This window comes from Cryptotermes secundus, unplaced genomic scaffold (genome assembly GCF_002891405.2).
Source record: "Cryptotermes secundus unplaced genomic scaffold, Csec_1.0 scaffold3297, whole genome shotgun sequence".
In the NCBI taxonomy this organism is placed as follows: domain Eukaryota; kingdom Metazoa; phylum Arthropoda; class Insecta; order Blattodea; family Kalotermitidae; genus Cryptotermes; species Cryptotermes secundus.
The window spans coordinates 2889-16023 of NW_019730003.1; the positions used below are offsets into that span (position 1 = coordinate 2889).

Here is a 13135-nt window from a genome sequence, read left to right on the forward strand (position 1 = left end):
GCCTGATATTTAATCACATCTGCCATAAGAGTAAGCAATGCAGTGTGCTGGGAAAAGAAATTTCCAACCTCGTCTACATCACCTACAAACTTTTTCTCAAATATTTCCATACAGGAGCTAAATGGGTTGACATAGCTGTAATGCTCATAACCTGTGGTCTGAGGTTGTCAACTCAAATCTTAACCAGGGAATCAGATATCCTGCCATGGTTTCTGTTTTCTTTTTCTGCCCCTCCAGGCAAATTCTGGGATTGTACCTCATTTGGGCCACTACTGCTTCCTTCCTAATCCTTTCCAGATTACTGCTCGCCTATCCATTCAATCGGCGCTGTCTATCTACTTTAAGTGTTATGAAATACACAGGGCAAATAGTGTTTCTCACACTTTCTGCATAAAAGCCATTCAACATCAGTTCCATATAACATGTTTATAAACACTAAATAATGCGCTTCAACTGTTTTCCCCCAGCGCGAAAGTCAAGGAAACAGGTCCTTACAGGGATAACTTTACCTATAAAAATATCAATATTTTTAATGTACACTGCAACACAACCACAAGAAGATATTGTGACATGTTGCGCAACGGAGAACCCCTCCCTACCAGCAGTGACGCGGCGGGTGAGTCAGCGCTCCCCTCTCCCCCACCGCACGGTAACGTAACGCGCAACGCACGGTGATGCAACAGGACGATGTGGCACCGATTCCTACTGTGACGCGACATGCAACGACACTGTTGACGCGGGCAACAGGTAACAACGAACGGAATAGAAGCCGGCTGAGCAGTAAGCGTGAGTTAGTTGAAATGTGGCCATCGCCAAGTTCAGTAGTAGTCGAGCCAGTGTGTTATCAACAGTTCTCCAGTCAGCCGACTACAGTTGGAGTATAGCAGCCGCCGCGGAAAGAAGAACCGGACGTGTGTGCAATTGTGTAATTGGGAGTGTGTGAGACAGAGAGACTTGTATAGCTCCCGTACTGTGAATATGTGTAGCCTACTGAAGATAGAGTGAACTGATTTGCGAATAGGGTTATAAATCGTGAAACCCCGCAACAGTGTGAATAGATTATTGCGATTAGTGTTATAAAGTGTGAAACCCCGCAATATTGTTGTAATTAAGTGTAGCCGTGATTTGTAGGTTCTTAAATAAACCAATTAACGATCTCTACAGTGTCTTCAGTAACCCAACACGTTACATCTGGTGTCAGAAGTGGGATACGAACTTACACACGTGACCGACAAGATTCGAACTCAAGACACGGGGCAATTTGGTGTCAGAAGTGGTTTAAAAAGTTAAACACGCCTCGATAAATAATTGAATTATTGTGCATCGAGTATTTTACTGCTGCAAAATGGAGATGCAGCAGATGATGGAACTTCTCCTGAAGGAAATCAGAACCATTCACGAGAAGGAGGCCAATAGGAAGAAAGACAAAGAAGAATTCCTGGCTAAATTAGACGACAACCACGCGAAGGCATTGGCGAGAATGGACGCCGACTCGAAAGCCTGGCGAGAAGACATGGCCTCAAAAACAAGGGCTATCCAAGCGGAGACGAAAGCTATCCAAGCAAGGACGGCCGCCATGAGAGACCGAAGGGTGAATGCCAACCACAATGAGATGACGGCCTGCCAAGAGATAGAGGCACGTCTACAAGAAGGAAAGCCGGCCTCAGTGGACACGAAACCTGCGGCGGCACAAGAAGAGGTCCCCATAGTGATACCGGTCGGAGAGACGATGGCCTGCCAAGAAATGGAGGCACGTCCAGAAGATGAAAAGCCAGCCTCAGTGGACATGACACCTGATGCGGTAGATCTACGAGAGGTACCCGTAGAAGACACCGAAGTAAAGCCGGTCAGAGAACCGAAGAAGAAAAGGCGTAGGGACCGAAACAAGCGACAAATGAAGAATTCAGCACAGAAAAATTGTGGACCCCAGAATAAATTGATAAATTGGCCGTCACCTGCAGGAAGGTGTCCCGCCGCGCAACAGTGGCATGGCGCCGGAGGAACATCTTCAGGAAATCTTGGACCCGAAGAGATCATGCATCCCGGATAAAGTTGGCTACCACCTGCAGGAAGATATCCTGTCGCGCGACAGTGGCACGACGTTGGAGAAATGACTTCAAGAAGGAAACTCCCCAGGGAGCCTTCGGATACCGGAGAAAGGACTTGGCGCAACGGTCTCGTGCCAGCAAGCGGCTGGAAGTCCAGGAGGAACAACGACGTCAGCGAGTGCAAACAACACATCAAGAGCTGTTACGTCGATGTAAGAAACTTCCGACGAAAGACTTGATCAAGGATTGGATATTGTGGAGGGGATGACCCCCTCCAAAATGGAAAAAGAGACTTCAAGCAGAGGAGGGACCGGTAATGTAGAAGAACCGGCCTCCCCAGAGAGAGTGAATGTGCCATAGAATGAAAGTGATGGATGAATGGGACACAACTGGATCTTCTGGCGAGCTGAAAGGAAACCGCTCGAGACGAGCAGGTCTTGAGAGGGGAGCTGTTGTAACGGCTGGATGATAGTCGCTGCGAGAAGTAGCCGAAACAGGAGATGATGCAAGAACAGCCTCCAAAGAAAATTAACAGGGATGCACTGTTAGGCTATTCGGGACGAACAGCCTTAAGGAGGGAGCAGTGTGACATGTTGCGCAATGGAGAACCCCTCCCTATCAGCAGTGACGCGGCGGGTGAGTCAGCGCTCCCCTCCGCACGGTAACGTAACGCGCAACGCGTGGTGACGCAACAGGACGAGGTGGCACCGATTCCTACTGTGACGTGACACGCAATGACACTGTTGACGCGGGCAACAGGTAACAGCGAACGGTTATAAGCCGGCTGAGCAGTAAGCGTGAGTTAGTTGAAATGTGGCCATCGCCGAGTTCAGCAGTAATCGAGCCAGTGTGTTATCAACAGTTCTCCAGTCAGCCGACTACAGTTGGAGTATAGCAGCCGTCGCAGAAAGAAGAACCGGATGTGTGTGCAATTGTGTAATTGGGAGTGTGTGAGACAGAGAGACTTGTATAGCTCCCGTACTGTGAATACGTGTAGCCTACTGAAGATAGAGTGAACTGATTTGCAAATAGGGTTATAAATCGTGAAACCCCGCAACAGTGTGAACAGATTATTGCAATTAGTGTTATAAAGTGTGAAACCCCGCAATACTGTTGTAATTAATTGTAGCCGTGATTTGTAGGTTGTTAAATAAACCAATTAACGATCTCTATGGCATCTTCAGTAACCCAACACGTTACAATATTATTGAACTTTTGGAGCATACAGTAAATAATTAGTTACAGAATTTGTTTAGCTTTGTATTGTCTGTTTGTTTGTTTGTTATGCTTGTGACCAGTTTCATGTCCATTGTATTTTGCACTTGTGCAATGTGAAATATATGTACGTATGTATGTGTATTAAAACTGACTTCAATTTTCAAAGCAAAGTATAGCTACAATGAATTGCAATGTCATGGTACAAATACGTATGCCGGAGAGCTCAAATTCAGGTCATTGAATATAAACATGACACATGAAATATTCCTCTTCAAATCTGTCAGTTATAACTGTGAAAGTTTCCTGAGTCCATGGCAGATTTTCTCACTGGCTTAACTGTAAATAGAACCCCACCTCCCTCAGTAATNTCAGTTGAAACATAGCAGCCTGCGAGTGTGCGACAACTAAGAAGTCAGCGAGCGGAAGACTTATTGTGTGCTTTCCAGACATAGTGATTGCTGTAGTACAGTTATACCCGGAGTGTGTATTTAAGGGAGACTTGTATAGCTCCCGCGTTAGCAGTACGTGAAGACAAGTGAAGATTGTGTTAAGAGATTTTGTTGTAGGGTTTGTAAAGTGTGGAAACCCGTAATATTGTGATCATTAATTATAGCCGTTATTTGTAGATTGTTAAATAAACCCAATTAACCATCTATACGGCGTCTTCAGTAACGAAACACGTTACACTGGTGTCAGAAGTGGGATCAGTAACGAGAAAACACGTATATTTCCCAAGATTGGTGCAGTGAGTTTATTTAAATGTTATACACCATGCACTGTCTTAACATATGCTTTCCTAGTTACATGGGCTTAAGTGGGACACCAGTATGCCCTGGTGTGTGCTTATGACTATATCGGATGTTTTCTATTACTACACGGGGAAAAATTAGCCATATTCACAATATCCAAGTGATATGCCCACGAACAACAGGCCTGAAAGACGGCCAAGTAAAAATGTCATGTGAAGTAACTTTGCACTAAATAGGGACTTTCAATGTATTTTCCTGAAAACATGTCTTCATACATGCTGCACGGTAACATAATGTTTCACTTGGTAACCATCTGCTCACACACATACTGCATAAGCCAACTACATTTTTTTACAAATTCCCTTTTACCAACTGCTCAAGCCTGCAACAACTGCAACAAATGGTTGCTTGCAGTATCTGAATGTATTCAGTGATTGGCATGGTCATATGTCGGACTCTTCATTTATTGTAATACTCTTAAAAATTATCTTGATGAACTAATAAGGTTGGCTTGCATTTCAATTTACATATTGTACCTAATTTGATTATTTATCTGCTTTGATAGTGTTATATTTCAATTACATGTTAACCATGTAAAGCGTGACTATATGCATATTGTTGATAAATTTTAAGCCTTTAAGCATTTGGGCAAAAGGGTTTCAAGAATGATGTATTTAATGATGTGACTTGTTCCGAGTGTTACTGTTGTAGCAATTATGAAGGCCAAATAAAAATGAAACGAAATGAATCCAGTACTTACTTTCCAAAGGAACCTTCACCCAGGGTTCGGGACAGTTGCCACCCAGCAACAAAATCCATGAATGTATGTGATATTCCTCTTCACCACCTGTGAAACTCTAACCGCTCACTACGTTGGGCCCTTTACGTTGGTCTCCACTTATCCAGGTCCTCTCCTTCCTTGTGTTGCGATTCACCTGCACCTCTTTCTAGACACCTCCACTGGATTTTCTGCCCTCCTCCTTCTTCTTGTGGATGGCAAGAAATTAGGTGGGAAGGGAAGATTTTGGTTGTTGGTGCTGGTAGGTGAGAGTTCAGTTTCGGTACTACCATTAAGTGTCTCGCAAGTAGGGAAAGATGGGAGTATCTGGGTTCTGTTCTGTAATTGGTAGAGATGAGTTCTTATCCCGGGGTCTTATACAGGTCTGGCTCAGGCAGGGCAGGAAGAATCTTTCACTACAGTCACACACACCTCTTTAGACCGTTGCACTTAGTAATCATTTAATTCCCTCCAGCTCACTGAATACAAATGAATCTATTAGTAACAATTATTTAGGAATTTACTTATAATACTTTTACGGGGAAGGGACATAGTTGTAATTTGTGTCCGACTTTGCTGAAAGTTGGATGAAGACTCCCCGAGGTGGAACGCACTCTCTCTGAATCCTGAGGTCCACGAACCACAGACTCCAAGAGAAGTCCACTCCTCCACTTTTGCCATTGGTTAAGTTTTCAAACTAGGAGTTTCCTTAAATTTGTGAATTTCCAATCAGGTTGCTTTGCTATGTGATTCTGGCAGTTGCTGACCTGACGCTAAGGCTGACAGCGACTTGATGCATTACGACCATGGAATGAGGCTCCGGCCATCCCACTTCTAAGTTATAGCTGTTCCAAGCTGTCAGCTCTCAAATTCTCAAAGACTTTCCGACTTTGCTGAAACTGCCAGAATTCCAGGAAAGTACCAGATGTTACTTCCTGTCCATATAGCAAAACTTGAACTATGTCCCTTCTGCGTGTAAGAGCTGGCTGTCTGCCGGATCTCTTTGTATTTACTTGATATTAACTTAATATAGGTTTAATTAATACAAAATAGTCCACCAATTAGGATGAACGGTTACAAAACAAACACAAGTGCTTAATGAAACACAGAAAAATTCCAATACTAGAGCTCTAACTGTAAAAGCAAACTACTGAAATCCAAAATATTTTATCAGTCAATATTCACCGGCAGTTACTTTTACTGCCCAAGTTTGGTCTTATGTATTTTATATTGTTATGTTCCTTTTAAAGGTCGTTATACTATGAGTATAGTGATAAATCACTGTGTAAATTTTATGTGACTTTGACATGTTATGTATTCGCTATTATTTCCTGACATGTCCAATTGTATTCACTTCAGTTATGGACTAAAATAAAGTTGAAACTTACGTTTTTAAGTCCCTTCATTAACACACGGGCTTATTCGGCTGCATCATGAATACGACGAATTAATGAAGATATATATCCTTTTACATATACTAAAGTAATTTCACTCAAATAAATAGGATCCTCGGCTAAAAATATGGTCTACAAAGCATCAGCTGTCACATCCCACACGTAGTTGTCAACACCACAGATTTTCTAGGACAGAAGAGGGTAAGAGATGCCTCAGGGTATTAGACAATTTTACTAACAAATTAATGTACTAATTACCTAAATTCTTACCTGATGTGTTCACTTATTTTTTTCTGTTTTTTCTGTGTTAATTATCTCGCAGAAATAACACTCGAGCCACAAGAGAGCTAAAATTTGTGAGGAGCTTCAGTTCCACGAAACACATTCAAAAGAAACCATTACAATTTCTAACATGGGGGTGCAACTCAATGCTATTGGCGGGCAACATAACCGCCGTGACATCATGAGGTGCTTGTTTTGGTGTAACTGGTGGTGGGTGTTAAAAGGAAGGCGTAGATATTTTCCAGTATAATGAATGAAAAACTAAAAGATCCGTTTCATATATCACGTATATGTCGCCTTTGTCTTCTGGGTGATGGTACTGTGCCTATATTAAGTGATAATGACGCTGTAAGAGTATCATTAAAGCAGAAAATCTCAATTTGTTTGTCTTTTGAGGTTAGTACCATTAGAATTATATGACGTGACAGTGTAAAACGTTAAGAGGTGCCAAACTAACTGATATGACGATCCATCACCGCCGCAGTCCTCAACCATTTTGATATAATTCTCATTACCAAACTTGGTTTCTTTTATGTAGTAGTCACCAGTCCAGATTAATTGTTTCAGCATCATTCTGTCTTTGCAGATGACGGAAGGTGATGGCTTGCCCACATTGATATGTGAACGGTGTTCAGATCTTGTCGAAAAATTCTATGAATTCAAAGAGTTGTGTAGAAATTCTGAGTCTATATTACGAGAACATTTAGAAACACAGAAGTTGGAAAGTAGTAAGGTGAGGCAGTAATTTATGTTACTCTTCAGTAAGTACTGAGCTATAGATAAGGAATGCAGTACTGTAGCACAGTCTACACTTTGCTTTCCTGTACATTGAGATGAGTTCTTTTACTTAAATACCCTCAGTTTTGAAACTTTTTAGAAGCGTTTCATTCTTCAGCCCCTAAGTACAGTTTACTACTTTTTGAAGTCCTAGATGGCACTTCTTAATTAACCACTGAAAACTGTTTGTAATTGTTCCCATAGTGTTTCAGAGCAAGAATCAATTTGAAGTAGAGTAACACAGGATTTGCAAGTGTTTCTTGTTTCAGTACCATTCTTCTATGAGTTTATGTTTACTGAAGTCTATGGATAGTTTGCCTATGTGTTCTGTTTATTCCCCATGGATACTTGAGACTTCTCTGTCAGCTCAGATTCACCAGTTTGTTTTGTAATATGTAAGACCTCACTAACTCGTGTAGAAAATTTGTATGCATTGTTTTTCATATTTTGTTCAGTGTCCTGTACCCAAAAATTGTGTTCAACAGTGCACAGTGTACACCATACAACACTGCTTTCTTTGACCACATATAAGTTTTCCTCAGACTTGACAAATAACTCAGATATTGAAATGTCATATCTGTACTCTTAACAAATGTACTGTGCTGGACAACACAGCAAGGATTCTTTATTTGCAGGTAGATTTTTCTGTATTTTCTTTTTGTGTTCAGCATTTTTACATTGTGGATAATACTTATTATTCATACAGGTCTTTATTCTTCCATACTTGAACCAGTATATCACCTTTCCTTTTGAATGGTGACTGCTTGGTTTTTTTAGGTGTGTAGCTTCCTCTCGTTTGTCATGTGGAAGCCTCTTCTTGCCCCTACAGCATCACAGGCTCTTATCTTTCTGTCTAATAAAGTTTTATCTAATTTCAAAATATGTAAAAATTATTTTGGTAGATGTGTCGAATTTGACTTAAATGTTTGTCTGAAACTGAAACTGTTAAAAATCTATAATCTATATCTATGAATGAAAATGAGGACCTCTTCTGAATAATTGGTTGCTTTATTATGGTCATTGTGGTTTTATGAGTGTGATGTGTTGTTTGGAGACACGAACATCATGCAACAAGCTGCTGATAACCTTGAAGCAATTAGTGAGTGAGATCAGCTGAGACATTGCAAGGAATGCTGAACTATGTAAAGTAAAGTAAAGCTATCCCTGTAACAGGCCGTGAAGGCCCATAGGGTTGTGAGATGTTGAGGGTCCCACATTATCTAGACAATCGGCTCAAAGATGGCGGTAAGGTTGTCAGCCTTACGCACCGACTGCGCTTTACTCGCCAGTAAAATTATTTAATTAATTCCTGGTACTCATTTCCAGTGACCTCATTGGGATTTGAACCCGCGACCTTCCGGCTTGTAGCGTAGCACCTCAAGCACTACGCTACTGCGTGCCCCCGCTGAACTATGTCAACAGAGTATTGAATAGAAAATGTATCTTTCTACGTGACCTGACAGTCAGGTGCTAAAATGTTGGATGTGTCATGAAATATTCCATAAGTAGACACATTTTTACATTATGGTGATCAGTTATACCTTGTTTGCTTGCAAAGTGTTGATGTTATTATGCTAAGATTATGGCCATTTTTGGTGTGCCGAGGTACCTGCTGATTTCATCTTCAGGATAAAAGGCAACTGGTTTCAGCAAAATATTTATTATTATTATACCTATTTACCAGACTTTATGTGTCATATTGCAGAAGACCACAATCATAATATTCACTGCTCTGAGAACCTCAGTCTCCCACAGCTAATCTGTTTACCAACAGACATCATGTTAATTTAACAAATACTTACTGCTTTCATAGAGTTTTCAATGAAATTTTTATCAAAACTACAAGGTTATTAAAAAAGAATGAACTGATTTTATTATGCAATATTTTATTAAAGGAAAGTAATACAAAACTCCAGCCAAGTCACAAGTATTCTACTCACAATCAACTCTTATTTCTTGTCTTACAAGTGTTCAATGTGGCCACCACCTGCAGCACGGGCAACATCAATATGATAAGAGAATTCCTCCCAGGCGCGTATCAGCATATCATGGTGCACTGAGTTAATCGCTGTTGTTATTCGATGTTTAAGGTCATCGAAGTTAGTGGGTAGTGGTGGAACATAATCGTGATCTTTTACATATCCCCACAAGAAGAAATCACACATGGTGAGGTCTGGGGATCTCGCAGGCCAAGCACAAAGAGCAAGGTCTTGGGCCCCCTTCTGACCAATCCATCGCTGGGGCACTTCTTCATTTAAAAAAGCTTGGACCATCAGGTGCCAATGGGGTGGTGCTCCATCTTGTTGAAAAATGAAGTCATGCGAATCTGCTTGCAATGAAGTGAAGAGCCAGTTTTGGAGCATATCGAGATAGGTTTGTCCTGTAATGGTGTTTCCTTCAAAGAAAAAGGGACCATAAACCTTGTCCTGAGACACAGCACAGAAGACGTTCACCTTAGGGGAATCTCTTTCGTGCTCAACTGTTTCATGTGGGTGCTCTGTTCCCAGAATACGCACATTGTGACGATTGACTGTGCCGCTCAAGTGAAAAGTCGCTTCATCGCTAAAAATTAAACGTGAAATGAAGGATTCGTCTTCCATCATCTCCAGCATCGAATCACAAAATTCCATCCACTTCCTTTTGTCATCATTGGTAAGTGCCTGAAGGAGCTGCAGTCTGTATGGTTTCAAATGTAGACGTACTGTTAGCACACGCCAGACAGTGGATTGAGGGATCGCAAGCTCACGGCTAGCTTGATTTGTTGACTTCCATGGGCTCCTCTCAAACGCAGCATGGATTCACGCCACTTGTTCCTCCGAGACTCATGGTCGTCCTGGACTTTTTCCTTTATACAGACACCCACTCTCTTGAAACTGTCGAAATCACTGTCGAATGTTCTTAGGACAGGGCGGATTAATGCCGAATCGCCTTCGAAAAGCACGCTGCACCATGACAACCGAATTTGTTTTCGTGAACTCGAGAACGCAGAACGCCTTTTGCTGAGGACTCGCCATTCCGAGGGTAAACGAACAACTGAACGTTGCCGGAAGAAGAAGGACGCGACTTCAGCGCCCCATGGCAGCCATTCACAACTTAGATAATTCCTCTTTCAAATGGTCACTGACTCATTCCATGACGATGCTTGAGAACTGAAGCAATGCGTCATGAAATCGGTTCATTCTTTTTGAATAACTCTGTATAGTGAGGTTCTGATTACTGAAAATTGTGTCTGTTTACTTATTTTTTCAACAGGCACAATGGTTGGAAGCCAACAGTGAAGAAATTTCACCTCACAAACAACATTTTAATGATAGCAGCGATAAAGTTGTTCTTGAAAATGCCACAGCAATAAGAAGCATGTCTTTAGGTAGTGAATTAGAGACATCTAGTGAATGTTACAGGAAGATTCCTGAAGCTTTGGAAGCAAAAGAAGAAACAGGGCGTGTGCTAAGCTCACTGAGGGCAGTTCCTGAATTAACATTAGAATGTGCTGAACGTGAATCATTCAACTGTAGTAGGTGCCTTAAAACCTTTACCAAACAAATTTCTCTCAAGCGGCATGAAGTTACCCACACTCAGAGAGTATTGAACACTTGTAACAGCTGTGGCAGTAGTTTCACTAGAACTGGGGATCTCTCGCGACACAAAAAAAATCACTGTAAACTTAAAGGACATGTAAAGGGGCATTGTGTAGAAGAATTATCAAATAAACACCGAAAGTTTGTTTGCAGTGTGTGCTCAAAGACTTTCACAAAACAAGTGTATCTTAAAAGACATGAAGTTGTTCACAGTGGTGAGCGTCCCTATGTCTGTAATGATTGTGGTGGAACCTTCTCCAGGACTGGGGACCTAGCCAAGCACCTCAGAATTCATTCAAGAAGTAACATGAGGGAGACATCTCCAAGTTTACTTCATGGGTCTGCTGATAATATTAATGATGGGGGATCTCGGGTATTCTTGTGTAAAGTGTGTACAAGAACTTTTACCAGGGAGTACTACCTCAAACAGCATGAAGTGGTACATAATGAGACCACCACATACCTCTGTGACCAGTGCGGAAAGTCGTTCTGTCGTCGGGGAGCACTAACACAGCACAAAGCCACTCACAGTTCAGTTAAATCACATTTCTGTAATATATGCAATAAAGCATTTGCTTTTATGGGTCGTTTGAAAGAACACAAACGATTGCATTCAGGCGTAAAACCATATTTATGTAACATGTGCGGAAAAGCTTTTGCTACAAAGGAAGGCTTGCTTGGTCATGAGAGGACACATACAGGTGAGAAGCCATACACTTGTGCTGTTTGTAACAGGGGCTTTGCAACCTCGTCCAATTTCCGAACGCACATGAGACACCACACGGAGGGAAAGAGATTCCCTTGCAATGTGTGTAGAATGTCATTTTTCACCAAATCAGGTTTAGAAAGACATGAAAGGCTACATACAGGTCTGAAGCCATTTGAATGTGATATTTGCAGTGTAGCATTTTATACTAAAAGAGAAGTAATACGGCACAAGCTGTTTCATCTTGGAAATAAGAGATTTTCATGTGATAAGTGCAGTAAGTCCTATTATGAACGCCAGCATCTTGTAATTCACCAGAGAACACATACTGGAGAGAGGCCATACTCCTGTAATTGGTGTAAGAAGTCATTTTTTGAAAGATCTAAACTTAAGAGGCATATGCACACTCACAAACTGTAATTTGGGTTTAAGATATGAGGTTTCCACAATGACAGATCCATATTGTAGTCTCCTGTGGAAAGTTACTTGTACCTTGAAGATGGAGGCAGCATGTTCCTTCATAACACTTCCCTTTTTCTAGATTGCTGGTATCATGTTCTTGAAGACCACAATAATTTATCCTTCATGATATCACCAAATAAGAATGAAAATGTTGTTTATACTGAAATTGAAGTTATGCTTCTGTCTTGAGATTGTTTCCTTTCCCATCTAGTATGTTCCTGTGAACTTCAGAGTAGAGGACTGAAAAATATGTAGGGGCACACTTATCTGGATAAGTAAGAAAAATCATGCAGGCATGTGTACAACATTATATACATCTGTGAACATAGACTCAAAAGGATTCTGACAATGGTGTATACTGTACTTCTTTTGGCTTATTTTGGACTTCACCCATTGTCCAGTATATAAAAGACAAAAAACCACGACGTTTCGGAGACTGGATCTGTCTCCATCTTCAGGTGGATAGGGAAGGTTTAACCTACTCAGTTGGGCCCCTTAGAAAGAGCTAGTCTCAATCACTGGACAAACCTTGAGCTGTAGAAACAACCTATGAACAACCGACAACCGGTTCCATCAGTGGGAGGAAAGAATAAAATTGCAGTAAAAACATGATAGAAAATTTGTGCCAAACATGCACTTGTCAACAATGTAAAGAAACAGAAGTATGGGTTATATTCCATGAATTCAGTTAAAAACGAAAGTAAAAACTGGATAGAGCATGCCTGATCTGCATGGATAAAGAATCGTGCCACCATGGCGACTTCCGGGAATCAGACTAATCCCCGGAAGAAAACTTGCAGTAGTAGTGGAACCACTAATATTCATAAAATTACATTTTTTGGTTTGTTAACCTCTTCATTGATGAGGGGGATCCATATGGGAGAAATATCCAAACTGGGTTGGCTGATCGGATTGGATGAACATGCCATATGAGCTGATTCTTTGTATTTCCTGTATCTGCTGTTGCTTTCAATCTCCAAGATCCTAGCTTCATCCCAGCTTATCCTGTGACCTTCTTCATATGCATGCTGAGCCAACCTGGATTTCTCTAGAAGACCCTGCTTAAGATTATGCTTGTGTTCACGGATTCGAACAGCCAGTGGTCTTCCTGTTTCACCAATGTAGCTTCTGCCACATTGACAG

General features: G+C 41.4%; 2 protein-coding genes across 3 annotated transcripts in view; one reads left to right on the forward strand and one right to left on the reverse strand.

Annotated features, from left to right (window-relative positions):
• Positions 1-5393, reverse strand: part of LOC111865950 (serine/threonine-protein kinase grp-like) — a 7895-nt gene extending 2502 nt beyond the window's left edge. The window contains exon 1 of the mRNA XM_023854391.2: positions 4776-5393. Within this exon, the coding sequence (XP_023710159.1) occupies positions 4776-4834 (59 nt within the window). The 5' untranslated portion in view covers positions 4835-5393. The remainder of the gene's footprint in view (positions 1-4775) is intronic.
• A 1230-nt stretch (positions 5394-6623) lies between these two features.
• On the forward strand, positions 6624-12258 carry LOC111865944 (zinc finger protein 501). 2 transcript variants are annotated; one of them, XM_023854385.2, is made up of 3 exons: positions 6626-6865; positions 7056-7202; positions 10499-12258. In XM_023854385.2, exons 1-3 carry the CDS (start codon positions 6719-6721, stop codon positions 11948-11950), a joined length of 1746 nt encoding a protein of 581 aa, XP_023710153.1. In that variant the 5' UTR covers positions 6626-6718; the 3' UTR covers positions 11951-12258. The 2 variants fall into 2 exon arrangements, with proteins under 2 accessions (XP_023710154.1, XP_023710153.1); XM_023854386.2 differs by lacking the exon at positions 7056-7202 and having other exon boundaries at positions 6624-6865.
• Positions 12259-13135: the final 877 nt, after the last annotated feature.

Excerpts from the sequence above, each read along its gene's own strand:
- LOC111865944 (XM_023854385.2), top strand. The coding sequence starts at position 6,719 with ATGAATGAAAAACTAAAAGATCCGTTTCATATATCACGTATATGTCGC. Across the intron at positions 6,866-7,055 it reads CAATTTGTTTGTCTTTTGAG|ATGACGGAAGGTGATGGCTT; the intron begins GTTAGTACCATT and ends CTGTCTTTGCAG. Across the intron at positions 7,203-10,498 it reads AGAAGTTGGAAAGTAGTAAG|GCACAATGGTTGGAAGCCAA; the intron begins GTGAGGCAGTAA and ends TTTTTTCAACAG.